This window comes from Scatophagus argus, chromosome 2, assembly GCF_020382885.2.
Source record: "Scatophagus argus isolate fScaArg1 chromosome 2, fScaArg1.pri, whole genome shotgun sequence".
NCBI classification, from domain to species: domain Eukaryota; kingdom Metazoa; phylum Chordata; class Actinopteri; family Scatophagidae; genus Scatophagus; species Scatophagus argus.
Window position 1 is genome coordinate 10,895,958 of NC_058494.1, and position 23,349 is coordinate 10,919,306.

The 23,349-nt window shown below is 38.4% G+C and overlaps 1 protein-coding gene across 1 annotated transcript in view; it reads right to left on the bottom strand.

Moving 5' to 3' along the window:
- The window catches only part of LOC124069506 (zeta-sarcoglycan), a 288,322-nt gene that overhangs the window by 90,688 nt on the left and 174,285 nt on the right, over nucleotides 1-23,349 (bottom strand). The window contains exon 3 of the mRNA XM_046408730.1: nucleotides 2,264-2,365. Within this exon, the coding sequence (XP_046264686.1) occupies nucleotides 2,264-2,365 (102 nt within the window). The remainder of the gene's footprint in view (nucleotides 1-2,263; nucleotides 2,366-23,349) is intronic.

Below are 23,349 nucleotides of genomic sequence, written 5' to 3' on the forward strand. Positions count from 1 at the left end.
TGGTTCTGTCCACATCTTAGGTGAGCAGGGACAGCGAGGCAGTAGCCTACTATTCACTGTTTAATCATGTTGTTGTGAGGGTGCATTTATGTTCCATCGAGAATAACCCGTGAAGTGAGAGGTACTTCTGCATGAGACCACGCCATTAGTGTCCGCTTTCAAGTCATGAAAAGTAAAACAGGTTAAGGGGGTTGACTCCAGTTTCTCTAATATCACTGATATTAAAATCACTTTCAGGCTGACAATGTCATTTTAAAATCACAACATAAAATAACATAAATGCTCAATGAACTGGTGTGTAAAGTCTGTAGGATCCACATCATTATTTTGCAGTGTCGGTCATGTTTGGGAGTTTGAATCAATGAGACTTTCAAGGCTGAACCAACACATATCACTTTTGAATCTGACTCACATATCTTCAATGTGAATAAAATATGAGTAAAGTAGCAACAGCTGAAGTACAACATATTTCATGGTGCACATGAAAAGCATCTGTTATGCTTCTTCTTGCTACATGTGGTCTGTTTAACTCAGGTTAGCATGCCATGCATTTGTAAAAATGTTGGATCAAATACTGCTGGAAACCTTCTCATTTTACTCTTTTCCGCTGCTCTCCACTGTGCAGTGAAGAAGAAATATAAATATAATAAATACGATTATAACCAATATTTTAAAGATTTGGGTTTGAAGCAGATTTTCTCTCTTATATATTCCACTCACAACATTGTCAGCACAAGCATTTGTTTGGACTCCTTCAATCACCTTTTAAAACCCTCTTCTCCTCCTCTTGTCTCTCTTCTCCTCTCTAATTACTTTTTCTCCACACTCGTTGTCTCCTTAACTCATTCAACAGCATCTCCTGTCTCACTTCATTCCATGGCCTCACTGTCATTCTTCACTGTTCATCATCTTTCTCCTTAATTCCCTCATATCTTTTAGCTTTCCTTCATCCTTTCTTTTTCTATTTTGCTTTTATCTTACTCCTCTTTCCTCCTCCTGGTCTTCTATATCAGTATGCTCTCCCATCCTCTGTACTAAGTCTCATACGTGGATATTAGTCCATCCTTCACCGGAGCTTCTGATTCCTCCTGGTGTTATGTCTGTTTTTGTTTTTTTGGTTTTTTGCCTTATTACATCACTAATTATTGTAGTTTTCTGTAGCTTTTTGAATTTCTCTGACTGCATCCAAAGGACAGTATATGAGAATATATAGTAATTAAAAAACTTGTTGTTGTTGTTGAGTTCACAGTACACTATGTTTGTAGTGTGGGAGATTAGACTGTGGATAATGCTTTTGTGCACTTCACACTGAAATGACCTGCTGTACAAGTCATATGCATCAGTGCTAATGGCGTCTCAGTGGCAGAGGTAAAAGAAGTATATGCTAACACAATAATAGGAAACCTTTTCCAGCAGCAATGGTGTGGTGGTTTAGATAGAACAGTTCATAAGAACAAGAATTAGGATTATTAAGAAAATAAAACTGCTACATACAGGACTTTGGTATTTATCTTCACACATTGTTTTTGTTTTTTTTAGCTTTACAGTAATGAAAATCAACACCACAGCTGTACAGAGTATTGCATATTTCATACATCTCTTGTCTATCACATTTCACTGCCCTATCTCTTTCTATCCTGTTCCATCATACCATTAATCTCTCTGTTCTTTCTCTACACACACACACACACACACATCAAATGTGTTTGTGACAGCATGACACCATTAAAGTCAGTCCCATCCTGCTTACTAGTCATAAAGATGAACACACACACACACACGACCGAACACACATACGCACAGTGTCACACAGATTGCCCTGTAAAGAGTGACATAGTGTCCATGTTGCCTCAGCGGACAGGATCGATGATGATTCTGTGTGTGATAAATTGAGATATGGAAGACTTCTGGCTCTTCTGCAGTACTATAATATGTCACATACATGACAACTAGACCCTGACTACTGAGAACGGCATGTGATTCTGCTCATTATAGGGGTTGTTGCTTGGAGCATACACACATGCACACACATATACACATGTGCACCCTCACCACTTAACAAAGGACACACGTTGTACAATAATCAGTTCAACACTGAAAAAATATTGAAAGATGACTACATTTGGGTCAGAGCATACTCACATGAAGCCACATAATCTCACAGTGAATAGTCAGACAGGGTTTTGTTCCATAATGGAGCATGAATTTCTTTTTGAGCTATAGCGCCGCACACACATACACTCACTGTGACATGTGGTCTTACCCTACGAGACTGGATCTCTTTGACATATAAAGGCAATAGGAATTCGGACACTCCCTCCAATCTGACACCTTCCTTGGTCACCCGCAGGTTCCCCATACCATCCTAAAAACATAGAGTCAGAGAGAGAGAGAGAGAGAGAGAGAGAGATTTTCAGTGGTTATTCAGGAAATAAATGGCATGTCAAGAAAAAAACAGCCACAGTTCATTTGTGCACATATCATTTCCTCATCACAGTAAGGAGTAAGGAGTTGTAAGGAGTCCGAGTGCTCAGTGATTCAAGCTGCTTAGCTTCATTCTGGTGAGTGTTTTTCGGCAGGGGAATTTATTTGAATCAAGGTTGTGTTGTAATGTTAAACAACATTTTTTTTAAAAAATAATGACATTGCTGTACTGCTGTGACAAGGACAACAGGCCTCTTAAGAAAAAAAAAAATTGCAGCACCAATTCTGATCAGCTGACTGCCTCTCTGTGCTAAAAATGGCTTTGTGCCGGTTTGTGATCAGTTGTGCCGCTTTTTACAGATTCCACACGAGTGAATGCTTGAAAGACTGGTGGATCAGACTTACATGGTAAGATTAAATTCCTTTCAAACAGCCATGCAGGGTATTAGGATAGTAAGGGTTTTTACAGAGCAAAGAGGCAGCTTCTGTACCATGACAAATCAGTGCTTAGGAGAGCGATAGTGGAGGGAGTACAGCAGTGCTACAACTGCTCTGGTCATGTGCTTCATCAGAGTTTGGTGAGGCTTCTGGGTATTGTAGTAGGTGTCATGGAAGTCATATTTTTACTGAAACTTAAATAGACACTAATATATTTGCTTTGATTGTACAATCAGCCAAGTTTACAAGAGATCAGCTGTAACCTCTAGAATGGAGTTCAAGGATAACATTGTTGTATAACATTGTTTATAAATAAAGTTACAAAAATTGTCAAGCGAAACTATTTTAATATGAATGTAAATATGAAAATTGTGTTGTTAAAACATTGCTTTAGAGTGCCAATTTTATTTCCTCTTCTAACTTTTTCTATTAATGACAAATTGACAAAAACAAGCATGGCAGGTCTGCCTCTGGTTATTCTGAAATAACTTGCCAGAGGGCAAACATTTTCAGGTTCAAAAAGTTACTTGTGAAATAAGGCTCTTTTGGGGGTGAAACCAAACAAACTGTAAACTGAACCAATTCATAGTTTAATTAAAATAACTAGCACAGAATGTGTCACTCAATGACAAATTAGTATCGCTTTCCTGCTTCCCTGCTTTCTTTTCATGTTCACAAATATTGATGGAACTGTCCATGAAGACAGGAATTCTTTTCAGAATGCTGCAGCGAATTATCATTAATAATTAGGTGCAACAAACCGACAAAGTTATATTCTCAACATATATATGTATATGGAGAGAGAGAGAGAGAGAGAGAGAGAGAGAGAGAGAGAGAGAGAAATTGGGATGGTAAGACAAAAAGGAGTGCAGCAGAGGAGATGGAAGAGGAGGAAGAAGTACAGCAGGGGAACTAATACTTGAAAGAGGAGTAAAACACATAGTATCACGAGAAAATGATCATCTTTCTTTTCCTGGAAATACCTGTGGCAGTGGACAGGGGTTGAGGTGTAGGTGAGCTGGGGGGATGGAGGTGTGTGTGAAACTGGACCATAGGAAGCAAATCTGTGCATTTTAGAATATAATATAAGAGAATAGAATGTATTGCCACTTGCACAGTGAAGGTAAATTGGAATTATTTGTGCATTTCTCAGAGCCAGCTTTATAAGGAGGGTAAAGGTAAAAAAGTAACTTAAATAAAAGCGGGAGCAGCAAATAGGTTCAAAGAATGCAAAAAAGAGACACTATAAACAAACAACATTTATGAATAAAATAGGTCATCATTATAACAAGTAGAAATAGTAATTACCCTGAGTAATGTATTGTACATATTATACACCGTACATGAGTAATATTGCAGATGTCGGTTGACATATTTTAACTAAAATATGTAAACAATATAAACGTCAAAGCAGTGGAGACGATATTGGAAGTCATGAAATAAGCCACGCCACCTGTTACAGTGGTAACATATGGCGGTAAGGAACAGGCATTACTGCTGTATTAAATGTTTGTGCATAATATAAATCTTACATATAATACTGTATAAGATATATATATTTAATATGAGCTAGAACTAGATTTACAGGAGGACATTTCAGAAGGGGATTGTCTGAGGTAGGGATGTCAAGATAAAACAGAGTAGACTGTGATATAAAAAAAAAAATCAAAAATAAAATATTGATATTGTGTTAATAACACATGTATGATTATACTGTGTAAATAATCCAGCACAGATATAAATTGCCCTTTAACTATTTATGAAGTGCTTTTGTACAGTTATGGTTACAGACCACCTCCCCACCACCTCAGTTAAGTACTGGTGCATTTTTTTTTTATATGCAGTGAAACAGAGTAGTTGATTGGACAAAGGATTGGGATGGCAGTGGCAGAAGGTTCACTGGCAAAGGACCCCATACCTGTCCCTCAGCAAAGATGAGTGCTGCTATTTCAATAGCAGTACGCCAGGTGCCGGTGGATGTAAGATAAATTAATGTTACACACAAAACACACCTATGATTAATTATGAGATCAAATAGAACCCATCTAAACTCAATCCCAGATAATGCACAGTTTAACTTGCGAAAGGGAGTCTGACACATCCTAAATGTACTTCCCAGGTACTTTAGACCATACTCTATGGAATGTATAAATAGGGTCCCTAGTCTAAGCTTTAAGGATCAAACACAAACAAAACACGTCTTGAGTTTTAAGAACACACAGAACAACATGGGAAATGCATCACTTTAAACCCAATGTGCCAAACACATTCTTCAAATGCAACAGTGCTAAAAAAAAAACTATTTCACTGTTTATGGGATGTAGTGTGGTCATCTTGTGTTGTGGTCTGTATGTAATCACACACACATACATAATACAAATGGTAGCATGTTTTCAGGTGTTGTTCTTAGATCTATAGTCATTATACTGAATATACAGTGGAGCACGGAGCTCATTCAGTAAGCCATAACAGCAGATTTGGGGAATCACAAACACATTCACTGCCTGGAATACACACACTCACATGCAGAAATGCCAGTATATACCTCGTAGTGCATAGCATAGAAGCACAGACAATATTCTAGAATGTGCACTCACACACATACACAGGGAGAATGGCTTACATACAGAATTAGCTCAGTTTGAACAAATTCACACTCCCCACTTCCACTGCAATGTTCCTCTAATCCTCGCTCTCTCAGTCACACTCTCTGTCTCTCAATTCCAAAAACATGAAGACGATGATGTTAAAATTAATCAGGTGGTTTTATTCCACCTCACTGCTCCACTGTCCAACACTCAAACCTCATTCTGACTGAACATGACAGCTCTCCCTCTTTCTGTATCTCACACACTGCTTGGCTTTGTGTTTCATTTTCAATCTAGCATGCATCATTGGCATGAATGTTACATGAACGATATTGCCAAAGCATAGAATGTAATGGGAATTCATCAACAAACAGAAGAAAATGAGTAAATCTCTCCATTCATTCATTTATCTCTCATTGTTTAGTTCTCTCTCTTTTTCTCACTTGCTGAATCTATTTGTAAAGTCTTTCTTTGTCCTGCTTCTCTCCACCCCTCTCTTTCTCTTTCTCTGTCTCCCTCTCCCATTTTTATGTTAATGTTAAATTAGTTTTGGAAAACAGATCAGAGGTTGTAATGTGATTTTTAGCAGCACTGGGTTCTTTTTGAATTAAAATCACACCGTGGTAATCATGTGGAAAGGCACTTATAATTGAGTAAGAATTGGTAATAAACCTTTTGATTATTCATAATTAAAAATTACAAATGGCCGCAGTTCAATCCAGCCTCATAAAAATAAAAGATGAAATCAGTAGAACAAGATTTTTAAGCATAGTTCATTTTTATATTTTCAATCTGCAGATGTAGTAGCTGTACTCATAAGAAGCCCTTTGAACAAGACATTGTGTGTGGTGCTGCAAAATATTTCACCGGGACCACTTGGGACACAGATACCTCTATAGTTGTAGAGGGGAAAAAAATCTATTCCTCCATTCATTCATTATCTATACCTACTTATCCTGTTTTGACTGGAGTGGAGCTCAGATGACATACAGTGAAAGGCAGGGTACACTCTGCACAGTTCACCAGCTACTGTGGGTTGACACATGACAGTCTTTCGCGGTCACATTGACACCTACTTGCAATTCAGAGATGCCAATTAACCTAACCTTTGTCTAACTAATTTCCTTTGTAGACTACTGCAAATGTACAGTGGCTGCAACCAAGATTTGGAGCTTACACTTTGTATTGTCACAGTTTCACAAATAATTACTGCTATAAGCTTGATCAGTATCTAAATACTTTGTTGCTTCTATGTCCCTGTTAGAATTTTTTTTTTAGCTATCAGACTTTGAACAGCACAGCAGTCAGTCAGGACTATTAGGCAGCATTTAGAAATGTTCACTGCTTTAGACTAACTGGCAAGTCTTAACAACCCTTAGCCTTTCTTATTAAATTAACAGCTGACGTTATTGCACCTCAACTGACATATCGTTTTTAATTTATCTTTAGCCTCAATGGCTCTACTCTTATCTGGAAGTCTGTTTTGTCCCACAGTTGCTAAAAGCTGGTGACTCCACATTGTTAAATCATCATAGGCCCATTTCCAAGCTGTCACCCCTGTCTTGCCTGATACCAGAACTCGTTACACTGTTTCAACTCGGTGAAGCTGGTGGATTCTAAGGTCTGGGCCCAGGAAAATCCCTGTTTGAGATATTGAATCCTATATGTGAGCAAATTAAAGCTTTTTTTTTTATTATTCAGTATTTGTCCACTTATTAATCTGTTCTAGGAAAGAGAGTTGTCAGAGTTGTCTTTATAGTGACATTAATTAGGTTTATCATTCATACATGAAGTGTTACTGAACGGCTTTTGACTTATGACACAGTTAATCATGCAGGTATGAAATATATACCACTCAATACTGGTACGCAACAGTCATCAGTTTCCTGGCACTACTTGGTGTACGTCAGGGATCAGCACTAGAACCTCTGTTTTTCTGCATTTATTTACAACTGTTTAGGTCATCTGCAAATGTTCACTTTTATGCTATAATACTCTCAATTTCTTTTCTTCTTGTACATTCAGGCTTTCTCCTGGATTCATGTCTAACATTTTCCAATAATTTCTTAAAATTAGAAACTGCAAAATTAAACTTACATCTGACATACACTACATAGACAAAAGTATCCAGATACACCTCTTTATGGGGCTGTTTTTTAGTAGTTGTTCTAGGCATGAAGGGAAATCTGAATGCTTCAGCATACCAAGACATTTTGGACAATTCTATGCTTCCAACTTCGTGTCAACAGTTTGGTTCTCTTTTCTGTTCCAAAATGACAGTGCCCCAGAGCACAAAGCAAGGTAGATTGCAGATGTTTGTCACACACACACACACACACACACACACTACCTCTTTCCCTGCACCTTTTCGCCTTTTCTCTTTTTGTTTTACTCCACTGGCACTGAATGTGTATGTTTGGCAGTAAAGCCAGTATCAACAAATACAAATAATCAACATGATTGCAGTCAAATCAGTCAGTCTGGCAACTATGACAGCAACTAATCAGAGAACAAACTAGCCTTTGCTTGGCTTTGTCTGTACGTCTGTTTTCCCTTCTCTGCCAACTGAAATGGGCTTCATTGGTATGAAATATAAATAAGTGTTTGCCAAAGGAAATCAACAGCACAATCATAATAACTGACTCAATAGTTTCATCAACAAACAATAAACTTCAGTACTCTACTTCCTCCCATTCCACATAAATGTGTTACATACAGCAAGCTTTTACATATCTACTTAACTATGTATATCCTGATTTTGTGTTTTAATGATGTTTTAGTGGCCCTGCAATTGACTGACGACCAGTCCAGGGATTACCCCGCCTTTCGCCCGTAGTCAGCTGGGATAGGGTCCAGCTCCCCCGCGACCCTGATGTATAAGCAGTATAGAAAATGGATGGATGATGTTTTAGTGATCAATAATACCAACCATATTAATTCACCTTTGTCACGTCCTCTGTGAGTAAAAGAGAAACAGAAGGCCTTGTTTCATGCTCTGGTTGTGGATATGCACAAAAATGCACATGACTCTAACTCTAGTGCACATAGTATCATACTGTATGTACACTCATATGTATGTACAGAGAGCATGCAGATACTGTATGATACTCCATACACGTACAGAGTCCTGTTGTAAAAACGAACTGGCTGGAAAATTTCATGCAGTCCAAATTATAAATTATTATAAATTTATTATTATTATTATAAAGTTTCTTTTCTTTATACGTGGTGGTAATTTTCAACCTCACTTGACCACCTGTGGGACTTACAGTGAAAATCAGTCAACATCACTGCAACACGTGAATAACAGGTTTCCATAACAGCACAACAACATTGTTTTCAATAATGAAATAATGAACGGTCAAAAAGGAAACAAGCATAAGTGGTACTTGAACAAAGTAAAAATGAGTGAGGTACATACATACACATACATAGCTCAATCACATCTACTCTGTGTCCAGACATCTTAATGCCAGCGATGACGAGGTCTGTGCATGCGTGAGCTTCGTGTGCACAAGGCCAACAGAGTGTGTGAGTTCATGAATGTCCTCTGCAATACTGTCGTTGTAGAGCTAGTGATGGATTCCCTCATCATGGCAAGGTTAACTGGGAAACTGTCCCATTAGGTGAAAGCATAGCATATGCAAGGTTAAACACACAGAACATCCATACCAATCATAAACAAGTACCAACAGGTTGATTGCCATGACTTCTAGGTGTCAACACGCATGCATGCACACACACACACATGTGCACGCACACACACACACACACACACACGCACGATAAACCCATGTGTCCCTGTGGTGATGGATCGGCTGGGAAAGTATTTTGCAGGCACTTCTAATATTCAGGACTGTTGTAATTTTTCACACAACCTTTTATGTCAGCCAACAGACCAGAGTGAAGAGAAAGAGAGAGAGAGGAAGAGCAGTGTCACCTTTGCCTAAGGAAAACAGTTGAGAAAATGGCTGAGGGGATGTACAAATTGGGAAACTCAGAAAGTGCTTTGGTTGTCCTTTACCTGTGTGACCATTTGGAGAAATTATATGAGGGCCCTGGTTGAGAAAATGAATGTGTAGCTTTTGGGCTGTGTCTTTTTGTTAAGCTTGCACATTTAACTTGACAACAATTTCATGTTGCATTATTAGCTCTAATTCTATAAACAATTATCTGATGTAACAAATGTTTGTAATAATAACTTTATAGTTTAAACCTGTATCAGTGAATGAGTCCAAACCATACCTTCTGGCAATATGAAGAGAGAGAGAGAGAGAGAGAGAGAGAGAGAGAGAGAGAGAGAGAGAGAGAGAGAGAGAGAGAGATTGTTTTTTATTTTATTCTGCACTAAGTTATAATTATGAAAGGGAACATTGTCACTATAGATTGATATTGTTATCTATAAAAGGTAAGATAAGCTCCAAATACATTACTTACTTTTTTGCAAACACAGAGAAGATCTAAGTTTGCTTAGTCAGCCTTCAGTATATATTTTTTTCATGCTTTATTACTTTCTAATTTGCTCTTACTATGAAAAAAGGTACATTTTTATGTCATGTTATATAAACTCTATTTATTAATGTTTGTCACATCACTTATCATTAAGGAATTAGAATAAGAAATGCATGTAGGATGGTTAGTGAGTCACAGTACCTCTTCTGGAAATTTCAACCTCATACTGCAAGTCCCCCAAATCTATTTTAGAGGCAACCACCTTATTGACAGTTTCACAGGAGACATAAAGTCAAGCTACCTTAACAGCTCCCTCGGGGCTGTATGCCAACAGCCAGTCCATGCATAGCATCTTTTTCTTTATCTTTCTCCACTCCTCCCTGCCTCTCTCTCTCTCTCTCTTACACTACACTTCTTATCTTGCTTCCTTGCTCTCTCCTCAAATTGCACAACTTCCTCGATCTCTTCTTGGTGCTCTGGCATGGTGCTAACGCTGCCAGAGTTGGATTAAGGGATGGATTCTCACTCTGTTAAACCATGTTTAAAATTGAGGCAGACATGCCATGATGTGGCATGTTAGTTATTTCCTGTACCAAGAGTTTAAGGTTGGTTTAAAAATAACTTTCTTAGCTCAAATTAAGGAAGAGTAGAACCTGTGACAAACTCAAATACTGTCAAGTTAGAGAATAAAGTCTATATTATTGGAGACAGGTCTTTATTTATAGCTCTGCCTATTTTAAAAGTAGGCATTGTTGATCTGCTACCATATGCTGTCTTAATTTGCTGGTGCTGCCATTTCCTGTTAATGCAAATGCAGCACTTCCTCCATCTGTTTCACATTAAAATACTTCCAGTAGTTCAGGGTGGTAGAATATCTTCTCCCTCTCATTTTATGCGAAACATAAAATGCTATACTAACAACAGCTTAAAAGTGAAGGAGATCAATATTTATGTTCAAATTTACTAATGGATTTAATGTTATTGTATTGCACATATATTACATGTCTTTTTTCTTCTGTAAGTGTTTCTTTGACAATATGTGTTAACCCTAATAATACCAAGTATAAAATATTGTACGTATATGTGTTATAGATTAGACTAGCAGTGAGCTATTAATAGGTAGTGACATTAGCAAGCAGCCAAAAGCAGGAAAAAACGGGTGTAGCATTGGAAGGAAGCAGAAAGGAAAAGAGTGAACAGTGGCAAAACTAAACTTGTAATAAAAAAATAAGTTAGAAACATTGCCAACAGCAGTGCACAGATCTGCGATCATAGTCTGCTTCTTTAAAATGACGTCAAATGAGGCCTCCATTCCATAAAAGTGACTGACAAGTGCTGAAGGGAGAACCTGATCCACTGAGTGGGAACAGGGCAGGATGAACATCACTTTTCCTTCATGAGGGAGTAAATATGCATATTTTTTCTTTGAATGTAGTTTTTGTGGTCTGTAAAGACACTGTGAAGACTTATGTGTTAGATTCAGAACAAATCATTGTTAGTGATATGATTCAACTGTGAGCTTCCTTCATTAGGATGCAGATTTTTCATTCTTCACTTTAAAACTACAAGTAATATGCACCTTTGTGGCATCTACTGACTAGCATCTGATGAATGTTTCTGATGTTCTGTTATGATACCTTTTATGATATCACATTATTTTTCTAGGATTACAACAATAGTGTCCATGCATTTGACACTGACATTGTTTTGGACCAGTACTGCAGATATTTCTGATTTGCTTTGTTTTGAGTTGGTGCATATTTATACATCCTAATAATGTCAGTAAAAGAAATGACAGCAGCAGACATTTTATACTAAATATTCTCTCAGTATGGCTCAGTTAAGTTGGTTGGTTGGAATGATTATTTTTATCCATTGAAAAATCTCAATTAACAAAATGCATTAACTATATTAGCGCCAGAGAAATTAAGAAAATAAAATGCTGTTTAAGTAAATTGAAAATTTTCACAAGCAATACTCATGCAAAACATCGTTTGTGCTTTTTCTACAGGCTACTCATGTTTTAAATACTACAGTTTGCCTGAGTATCGATCAAAGATTGATTGTCATACTGGATCTGAGACATACTGCACTTGGATTTTCCTTATCTACAGTTTCAGTAATTATAATGAAGGACATAAAAATGAACTCATCAACTCCATAATGTGCTGCTTTGTTAGCACTGTGTGGAAGAGAAGGGACAGAGTATAACTGTTGACTCTGGCTTTGTGGGTAGCATTTCTGTGAATCCAGTGGATGGAGAGCTACACTATGCAGTTGAAAGAAACCATTGAAATTGATACTTTAACATGAGAAGTACTGATTTTCTACCTACACAGAACATGGAAAAGAACATTTTGCATTATAGTGCAAGACTCCAGATCAATATGCAGCATCAGAAAAGTGCTAAAAATGTCAAAGGGTTTTCTAGTTATGAAGAGCTTACAACAGTGTGCACTTGAAATTTTGCAAGCAAAAGCCAGCAGTGAGGGCTTGCTGCTTGCTAAAAAACAAGTATGACTAAATTACAGCATGTATCTATTGACATGTGACACATTTTAAGTTTTTTATGTCCACCTGAAAGTGTGAATCCAGCTTTGGTGTACAGCTGACATGGCTAGAAACAATGTTCTCAGTGATGTCTCCATTTGTAAGTGAAGTTTCAGTAGAAGTGATGAAGCTGCAGGGGAGGGGCAACATGATGTGTCAGCTATCCCAGGAGGACAGATATTAACCTTTCTAAAGTACTGGGCTGTGCTTTGTGTTTGACCCCGGCTATACATGGAGAGACAGCCCTGAGTGTCCGCAGAAATGGAACACTCACTTGTCTCTGATGTACGAGCCAGCAGCTGCGTCCCGAATCACCTCTGACTGACAAATGACAGCAGAGAGTTTCCTGCTACTTTGCTCACGCCGCACAAACCACTCACCCACATAAGTCGCACACAAAATCACAAAGGAACAAGTTGACAAGTGCAGTTAACATCACCTTGCTTTCACCAACAGCTGTGTCCCACTTCACCTCAGCAGCCTGAGAGACGCTCTGAGTGACAAATGACAGCACAGGTCTAATGTCTCTTCACACTTGTGTTTGTCTGCTTGCTTCACTGCTGTCACCCTGCTCTCTCTTGGTGCAAAAAAATAAAAAAAACATCTTAAATGTTAGGTCACTGGGGAGAGTATGGAAGTGAGGCTCACTGGTCACGACAACATTCACTTGTACAAATAATTATAAAACATTTCAATAATTTCAAGATGTCGTGAGGAAATATTCAAAAACTTAAAATTCATGTTTTCTGATCAGGCCACACACATATTCTTTTTTTTTGACAAGTCACCATCGAAAAGTTACCAAACATATTTCTCTAACCCTCATGTTCACTGTTTTACTGACTGAGAAGATGGTATCTGGAGCTCTAAATGAATGCAAGAATGACATGAGCAGTCTCAGGAAATAGTGACAGGTTTTCTGTCAGTATCTCTCTGTCTTTTCGCCTCAGTGCTTCCTCTTCAGGTCCTCTGAGCTGTAAAACATGTTCTAAGACAGTCTGAAACAGGTTGAAACACTGATGTCAGAAGGAGAAACAGACCAGTGTTACATCTGTCAGATCAAACTCACCCTCTGCCCTCCATACTTTCAAAAAAAAAAAGAAAAAAAAAGTAGATGCTGGTATTAAACTGCTTACTAATGTTTGTAATTAATCAGTAGTGGGCTTGAGCCAAATCCCTAGAATATAAAAATGGCTGAGGTTAAGAAAAGTCAGAAATCCAAAAACTCACTGCGTGGTGCTCCGATAGCAATCTGGCACTCAAACCGTCCAAAGCAAAAGAATGGTCTTCAGGAGGGAGAGGGAGGATGGTGGAAAAGGTCAGCGACTTCAAATTCCGGGGAACATACATTTCTCAAGACCTCACATGAACTGTTAACACCACTGCCCTCGTGAACAAAGCACAGCAGCGACTGTACTTCCTACGGTCACTGAGAAAAGCAAATCTGTCCCAGGAACTGCTGTTGTATTTCTATAAACGTTCAGTGGAAAGTATCATCACCCACAACATTCTGGTGTAGTTCAAAAGCTGCACCTTGGCTGTCAAAAAGGCTCTGGAGAGAGTTATGAAGTCAGCACAGGACATTATAAGGACACAGCTTCCCTCACTGACTGACACATACAGAGCCAGATGCCTGCACAGAGCCACAAATACAATCGACTGCTACCACCCAGACAACAGTTTGTTCACACTGCTGCCCTCTGGAAAGTGCTATCGGTCCATTAAGGCCCACACCTCCAGACTCATGAACAGTTTTATCCAAGTGCTATAAAAGAACTGAACGCTTAATCAGTATTTGGGACTGTGCAATACATTTCATTTAAAATTTAAAATTGTTTTTATCGCGTCTGTTATCACCTTACTCCCCCAACATTGACAATGAAGGCATTTTATTCTATTCCATTCTGAAAATGAACACAAGCATTACTTTGTATCAACAGTTATCTATTCAAGCACTTCTCAAATGGAAGAATGTATATACTGACAAAGAATGTTTTGATTTCTGCCGTTGTTGCTGCAGTAATTTCTAACCAGGTGTTGTCATTTTTCAAGCACATTTCCAATCAGTATTATCAGCACTGTCTGCTTTATTTGGAAAGTTGACACTTGAAGAGTGGCTGCAGTCACTAGCAACTTGATAATTTAAAGTTTATTTATTTTATTAAAACAAGAAGGAAACGACAGCTGAGGACATAGCAGAAGCATGCACTGGAATCCAGAATGATTCTTCAAAGGTTTCAAGGGCATACACATTATGAAAGCAACACACAAGTCCCAACAACATTCAGCCCACACATTCATATTCTGCATTGGCTGTCTGAACAGTCTGAACAGCGACAATTTAAATGGTGACAAGCGAGAGTGCAAATATTGACTTGCTGATATTCCGTAGGGCTGCCATCATTTATTTGCCTTCCTAACACAAAGATCACATTTAATCCACAATTCATCTGTGCTGCTGAAAATCCCATGCAGTGTGCGACACAAAGATTCTGCAGCACAAGCATATTAGTGATTACCTCACGTGAAAATGTGAAACAGTTTCATGGTATGATGATATCAAATCTGTAATATATATATATATATATATACATATATATATATGTATATATATACACACACACAGACACAAGCAATATATATTGTAATATATATACTAACCCCCCTAACCCTAACCCCTTGGCAGCCAGACATCTCTGAATTTTATTCAGCAATTCAAGAATTTAATTTACTTCAGTAACAGTCCTGGCACTGTTTACAAATAGCCTCTAAGTGATAAGCTCTACGCTTTCTCAAACTGAGCAAAGATAGCAATGGTCTTTCTTTCTTGCTTGTTTTCATATCCCTTCACATGTCTCTCTTATTTCTTTAAACCAAACATGAATACTTATTCTCTCAGTCAAAAGTGGAATCTTCACTGACAGGGCCGGGCAGGGGTGAAGTCTACTCCTGAATCTAGCCACTGACTAATACACCACTCCTGAATTGGAGTAGCTCTGTATTACAGGGCACCTGTAACAGTTAACCTGAAACAGTCTAACAGTTAACCACATTTCTCTACACAGTTTTTCTGCACCACTTTGAAGCTCTCCCCAAGGAAAAACTAATCCTAAAACTGCAACGGCAAACCAGTAAGCAACTACCTAATAAATCAAAACTTTTTCAAAACTTTGCACTGATGTAATAAGAAAAAAAATTCCTCAAATGTTCACCTGCCAGCAGAGTGCGTTTAGTGTTCACACTGCGAGAAGCATTGCTAGCACACGACCACAGAGCAGATGAAAATGCAGTGGAATAATGAATTATGTTCATGTTTACTGCACTTTCATGTGTCTGCATTGCAATAACAGGTCCTGCATTATATTTGTGACACTTCGAATGTATCATTAAAAACTGACATTTCACAATGCCTGACTTGCGCACCCAGATTCAGCATCTGTCCACATCGCTCATGCACAGAGTAGAAAAAAAAATGGCGACCCAGCATCCATCTCTTCCCTGCTGGTATAATAGGTTGTAGGTGACAGATCATCATTGCTGGATCCTGTGGCCACCAGCTCCCCTGTCTGCCAATCACATGCCTCTGAAGACCACCCACACAGGGAGTATGTCTTGTTCCACTGTTGGGATTGTGTCAGAGTGACAAGCATACAAAAATACATTTGCTTTCATCTATAGGGTCCGTATTGATCCATTGCAGGCAAACAGGCGAAAAATAAATGAACAAAGTTAACTTTTTTAAGCATCTGTGATGTTTCAAGATTTTGAGTGACACACAGTGACAAAACATGTCTGGCTTCATCAGTCATGTAGTCATCCTGTCCTTCATTTCTGCCCCCTGTTTCGAACTGCCAGAAATGTGTATTTTTTCCTGTCTGTCTGCGAATTTGAAATTGTACACTGTTTTCTATGAAAAAGTGTTGTTTAATGACATGAAAAATATATGGAATGCATATGCATGTGTGCATGTGTTCAATTCCAATCCCATCCATGCTAGCACTTACCCTAAAGTTAATACATAATAACAAAAATAGTACATGACAGTGGCTTTCTTCAGAGACAAGTGGCTGATTATGTGGTGGTTCAAATCCCATGCCAGCCACTTGGTTACTTGTCTGCCTGGAACTGATATGACCTGAATACCAAACAGAGTGGAAAATAACATGACTGGCTAAACTGCTGATGGACAAGCTATGGTAGGTGTTGGTGTGCGCCTGTCCATGTTAATATCAGGATGCATAATTTTTGTGTGCATGTGTCCTTCATCTTGTGTTATGGACAGATGAGAATCCACCTAAAGAGATAACATTTTGTTTATGTATGTCCTTGGCAGCAATACAGATGGTCAGGATGGCCAACTGTGTATCACAGGCATTAAGCTTACAACTGCATTGCAACAGTAATTTTTTAAGGAAATGTAATGCAATAAATATCCAATCTATCTAAATATCCAATTGCTACAGCATTATTAAACCTTTTTACCTTTTCGTTAGGCACTGGCAGGACTGCTTCCAGAAAAAATATTCAGTGACGTTTATTGTGTTTATTAACATTGAACCAAAATGTGAATCTTTTTCTAACTTCAAATAAAGTGCTTTTGTTGCCTAAACATAAAGGTAGCCAAAGGTGGGGTGGAACATCTCTAGTGTCTACACCATCCACCATATTCATCTCATCTCATACAAATCAGCATTCATATCCAAATTGAAAAATCACATACTGAAAAATTACTCTTGAGTTAAAGGTTACTTTACAGATATAACTCCCTATGGTTAATTACGTACGGTAGTTACCTGGATTGTTCTGCTTGTGAGACATTTAAAATAGAAGTGAAGCTTATGTTTGTGTCCTAACATTAGATTAGATCTTCTGGCCACTAACACATATTGTATCATAGTGTGGTCAGGTTGTCTTTTTGAATGAGCAATTTTCAGGTACCAGGTGGCAGCAAAAACAAATTAACTATAATGACCTTTTAAGAAAGTTAAGCTGGCTCAAGATGAGCTGATTAAACGTGCAGTACGAATGGTTAACAATAAGAGGGAGACAAGCAACTACAATGAAATTTCTTTACATGTAATCTTTGGAAGTGTAGTTGTGTGTGTGTCTGTGTGTGTGTGTGTGTGTGTGTGTATGTGTGTATAACACCTGAGTGACATAAGGTGATGAGGTCATCGGTTCCATGTCTATCCATCAGCGTAAGTGTATGTGGCAGCTCTGTGTGCAGATAGGAAAAGTGTGTGTGTGTGTGTGTGTGTGCATGTGTGCGTGTGTACTTGTCCGCATATAAAAGTGTTTATGTACTTATGCACGAGTCTAGATGGTGGATATTTTGCAGGTGTATGTTTGTTTACATGTGTGTATGCCTCTGGCCAATCCATTAGTGCAATGTGTAGACAGATGGGTAAATGTGCGTTTATCCGTGTGAAATAGCATTTGCCAATGCACAGCACTGATGTGACATGTTCTGCATGTGAACTTAAGTGACTGTGAGTGTCCTCATGTGTGCACATTTCCTATATGACTTGAATAATCATCTTTCTAAGTGAGACTAAGTGTGTGTGTGTGTGTGTGTGTGTGTGTGTGTGTGTATGCCTCTGGCCTACAACACAGCAGTCTTGTTTGTATGCTGTCACTCACTGCAGACAGCCATTGGCTAAACAACATGGGGGAGAGAGAGCGAGAGAAGAATTCAGAGAGACGGGAGAATGAAGTGGTAGGAAGGAAGAGGAGATGAAAGAAGAAAGGGGAGATACACACATGGGAGAAAGGAGGAAGAAAAAAGCGAGACAAAGGAAGTTGAAGACAGATACAGAAAGCTTCGGGGAGAGAGATGGGGAGAGGAAGAGAGGCCAACAATAAGCAAGAGTCGAAACTAAAACAGTGTGGGGGTGGGGTTCTCAAGAGTGAACGCTGCTTACATTATGAAGGATGAGTCAAAGTATTGAATGTCCATACACATACAAATACACATATATAAAGTCACCTTGGTGCCATAAGCCTCTTTCCCCAAGGTCTACTTGTCTCTTTACTAGAGGTGTGCTGCAGTCTACAGCTGTCACATCAGCTGGTACAAGACAGCCAGTAGCTGAGAAAACAGAATGCCAAACTCAAGGCTTTGGCACAATGTGAAGGTAAATTAAATGTTATGAGGTTTATTTTTGTGCCTCATTTATGCTTGAACAACAGTTTGAGACAACGTAAATTTCTGCCAAAGTACTTGTACGTATCATCACAACACAGAAGTGGCACATTGTACAGTGTACCACCTCCCTCAAAGACACTGATGTCAGTTCATAGCTGGAATACAATATCTTAGCTTATTTTCAAATGAATAAACCAAATAGTTTTTATGATCTTATTCACAACTTAGCCACTTGCTGACAACAAAAATTAATTAAATTTCTTGTCACACTGGAAACGAATCTTGTATTTCCACCACAAGACGCAGATGGCAATAAAACAAATACTGCAAAATGAGTAAATCTACTGGAACACACAGTCATGTGGACATTTAAAAGCGCTTCTCTGACAAATGGAAAACAAATGGAGGATGGTATTAAATTTCTAAGCGTATCTATTTTGTCCCCCAGTGTGATTGTAAAACAAAATAGCATGTGATTTTGCTCTGGGAGACGGTGTGTAGTGCAATCCAACCTGCAGTCTGTTACAGTGACAGTGAACAACAAAATAACCAAAAAGAGCTTCATAGCAATAATGAGGAGGTCATTTATAGAGGAGACGAGATATGTCATGTTCTCTGTCTCTCTTGCTCTGTGACTATATCTCTCTCCGTTACACACTCATGAGCTTACATCCACATGCAGATTGAGCCATGGCTGTTATCAGCATAGTTTGAGCAGAAGTTTTGTCTGACCTTAACATGTTCAGTTAATCTGCAGTAATCCCTTTAGTCTGATGGAATTGACTTAAGGCTGGTTGTTTACTATTGTATATGGGAAGATTATCATAGAAGTTTGTCTATTTTTGTGTGACAAAATAGATTCATGGTGCCTTGCGACTCAGCAGGAATAAAGGAAATACGAGAGTCAGAAAACTAACAAATGATGTTTGCCCCCCTAACATTCAAAGAATTTTTTACCTAAAGCATCAGAACAACAGTACCTTTTATAAATTTAATAGCAATGTTATATGCTATAACGAAGGAAATCTGGCTCATTTGAAAGCTGGTTGAACACGGTAGAGTTAATGATTCGAGGCTTCCTACTGTATATGAAAGCTTGATGAAAATGTGCTGAGAAACCCATATGATAAAAATCTATCACTCAAAGAACTACAAAGTTATTAAGACAATGATAATGATGCTTCTGATAGTGTTTTAGTCCACCACATTGTTATGTTGGGTTATGTAGCTGGATGTTCTCACTGGAGCATGAAATTCCAGATGACAGAACTAAAATCTCAAGTTTTCCAAACTGACATTGTTTCTATCAAAAATCAGCTCTACTTTAATCTGGTTTTTCTTTGGCTGCAGCTGCATGATATTTCAAGAGAAAAAGCTTTGGCGTAATAATCGTGTCACTTCCATGATCATCCATCCATCCATTTTCTATACTGCTTATCCGTCAGGGTCGCGGGGGAGATGGAGCCTATCTCAGCTGACTACGGGCGAGAGGCGGGGTTCACCCTGGACTGGTCGCCAGTCAATCGCAGGGCCAACACACAAAGACAGACAACCACACACTCTCACACTCACACCTAGGGGCAATTTAGAGTAGCCAATTAACCTAATGTGCATGTTTTTGGTATTGTGGGAGGAAGCCGGAGTACCCGGAGAAAACCCACGCAGGCACAGGGAGAACATGCAAACTCCACATAGAAGGGCCCAGACCGGGATTCGAACCTGGAACCCTGTTGCTATGAGGCGACAGTGCTAACCACTAACCGTGCCGCCCACTTCCATGATCATTGCAAACAAAGATATACTCAATTGATGCAATACTGGTGCTGTATAAAATGTGTAGCCTTGCAGGCCCAGCAGAATATGCTGCCTAGAATGAACATAATATAGATTGATGACACTAAATTTTATAAAGCGGTTCACGACTTCTGCAGCATAACATTCCTCTTTTCTCACTTTTCCTGTCACTAGCCATTGAAGAATGGCTGTGAAAATAAAATGTTACCATGAAGATTCATATTCAGACCTGACATAAAGAACTAAATTGACAATGTAGATATCTAGTCTCTCTTCTTGTGGGCCAGAAAACGACTTTTATTTTCTTTTTCCATGGGAATTCCTGCCCTTTCTATGAATGAGAATCTTAACACTCTTCTTTGGCAGGGATTTTCTCTAAGGTACTGATGGTATTCAACTGTGACTCTGCCCGCATAGGCAAACAACAGATGTCTGACATATAAATACCAAACAGAAGTTGTCAGTAATGCAGGTGTTTCAGAATACCGGCTCCTGCCAAGGGACACAGAACATGGCAATATGCCGTACACAAAAGAAAGCTAAGTATACCAGCTCAGGCAGAACTACTGTTACTTTTCTGATTATTTACTTACTAACTTTAAGAGCAACAATTCAATATATACACCTCCACGATTTCATTATTCCATTATTATAGGGATTTTATATGGACGTAAAATTTGTCACACGTTCACTGAAGTGACTGGTTTTAGAGTGATGGAAGTTAAAGTCTTCATTTTCATTGCTCTTGTGAAGTGCGAATAGCTCCTTAATCTTGTAAGCTTTATAGATTTGATATAGGCAGTTTACTTGAGAAAGATGTGTGTAACATACTCAAAGCTGGCTCCCTCACTCAGAAAATTTAGTGACTGGCGGGCACACGTACATAGACTTCAAGCTGAGTCTGTTGCAAAGTTTATTGTTTGACCTTGGAAAGTTTGTGCCGATCACTGTCTTTTTTGATCCATAGCCTCTATCAGTTCCTCACTCAGTAGTCAGTATCCCTTTCTATCTGACATAAAAGAAAATAAATATCATGCCAGCAAGTGTCAAGATGAATTCTCCTTCCTTTCTTTCTCTGTCTGAAATGGTAAGAAATTGGATGGCAAGTAACTCCCTGTTGGGTGTCAGAGGGGAGTATTTTTATCATCTGTATCCATCAAATGAAAATGCCCAGTCTCCAAGGTCCTTCCAAAAAGGGCGAATGTGCTGTTTGCCCTATACTGTATTGTTTTGCAACAAAGTCAGATCCGCACAGGCAATTTTAGAAGCAGGAGCAGTTGGAGGCTACCATGTTGGAAGATCCTGTCTCAGTGGGGGTGAAATGCTGGGATGTCAACAGTATAGTGCTATTACACCACTAAAATGACGGGACTGAGTGGGGATAAGTTGGTTGGACCACAACCAAGATAAGCACGCTTCTTTTTGAATACAGATCCAAAAAGAACTGTTTTCTACTTCAACACCACACAGCTTTACTGTGATAGTGTTTCTAAGCAAATGTTGTAATCATAAAACAATGGAAATGTGTAGCCCTAAAGTCAAATGCACAAGAACAGGGGCAAAACATGGAGCAAAAACAACCATACAGGTGGTTCTTGAGGACAAACTTTACAAATATAAAAAGAAGAAAAGATGAAAAATATAGACTGGTCTGGACTGATCATGGATCGGTCCTCAATATCACATGATAAATAAAGACCATTCACTAGTCTGGTTTATTTTTCCCATTTCCATTTCAAAGATGTCCATTATCCAGGCCTCAGTATGCTGATTTTCCTTCTGCTGTTTCTACGGTGCTTTCAAAGTTGGTTGTGCTGTTTGCATTGTAATGTTAGAGCAATTTTCCCTTTGAAAATCACCAAAGGCTTCAGTGGCAATGTTAAACTAAGATAAATTAGAGACACAGAGGGATTCCCCTGTTGATGACATGAGCATCTTCCCTGTAAACATAATCATTTTCCACCTTTATTTTCAGTATCCAGTATCCCTCAACACATTTAGCAGTGACAAATCCATAACCACACATCTAAATGTGTTATACAATGGTCTGGCTGAATACTCAATTCTGATCGGCAGGATGTTAGTTGACACCCTGAACTGGTCGCCAGTGAATCGGGGAGCCCAAAAATAAAAACTCAAAATTCAGCTTAATACAATCTGGAAACACTTTGTTTTTGTTTGGACACATAGCAATAGACTCTGAAAATTAATCCCCAAAGTATACGAATTTCATCCCTGCTCTCCATTTAATGAGTCATACCAGTAAAAATATGGACATGAACATGGACTTATCTCATTCCTTTGTATTGATGCTACATCTGTCCCTCATATACCCATTCTTTTTTCTTAACCCTTGATTACAGGCAAAGTAAATGAAGCAACGAAAGAATTTGCCTAAAATTAGAGTATTGCTTAATATCTATCAATATGATATATATATATTCTCTTAACTGAACTGTAAAAACTGAACTGTTAAAGCCTAAATCAAACTCAAAACTCACATCCATCACTATTGTCATTCTCTCTCTGCAATCTCCATCTGTATTTTTTTGGCCTTGCTTAAACATAATCATATAAGAGATAGATTGTAAGAGATAGCTAAAGATAGCATATAAAGTTTATTATGTAGCATTGTTCCCCAACAGTTGTCAGTCAAAACATAGTTAATATGCTTGTATTCATACAAATATGTTAAAATGATGCACAAGAGAACTCATTAAGTAAAATAATTGAAAATAAGGTGTAAGTCATTATATTATCTTTGTATAAAGTTTTTCTTTCTCTCCAGTTTGAACAAAATTGTCAAGTTAAAGGGGCGTTGCAAACAATCAATTCCTTATTGAATTTACACAGTTGCCAACACAAAACAACTTCCCTTTTACAGATCAAACAATGTGGAAACCATAATAATGTCAATGAAGGGCTGATAATTAGCAATAATGTACCATGCTAGCTTTT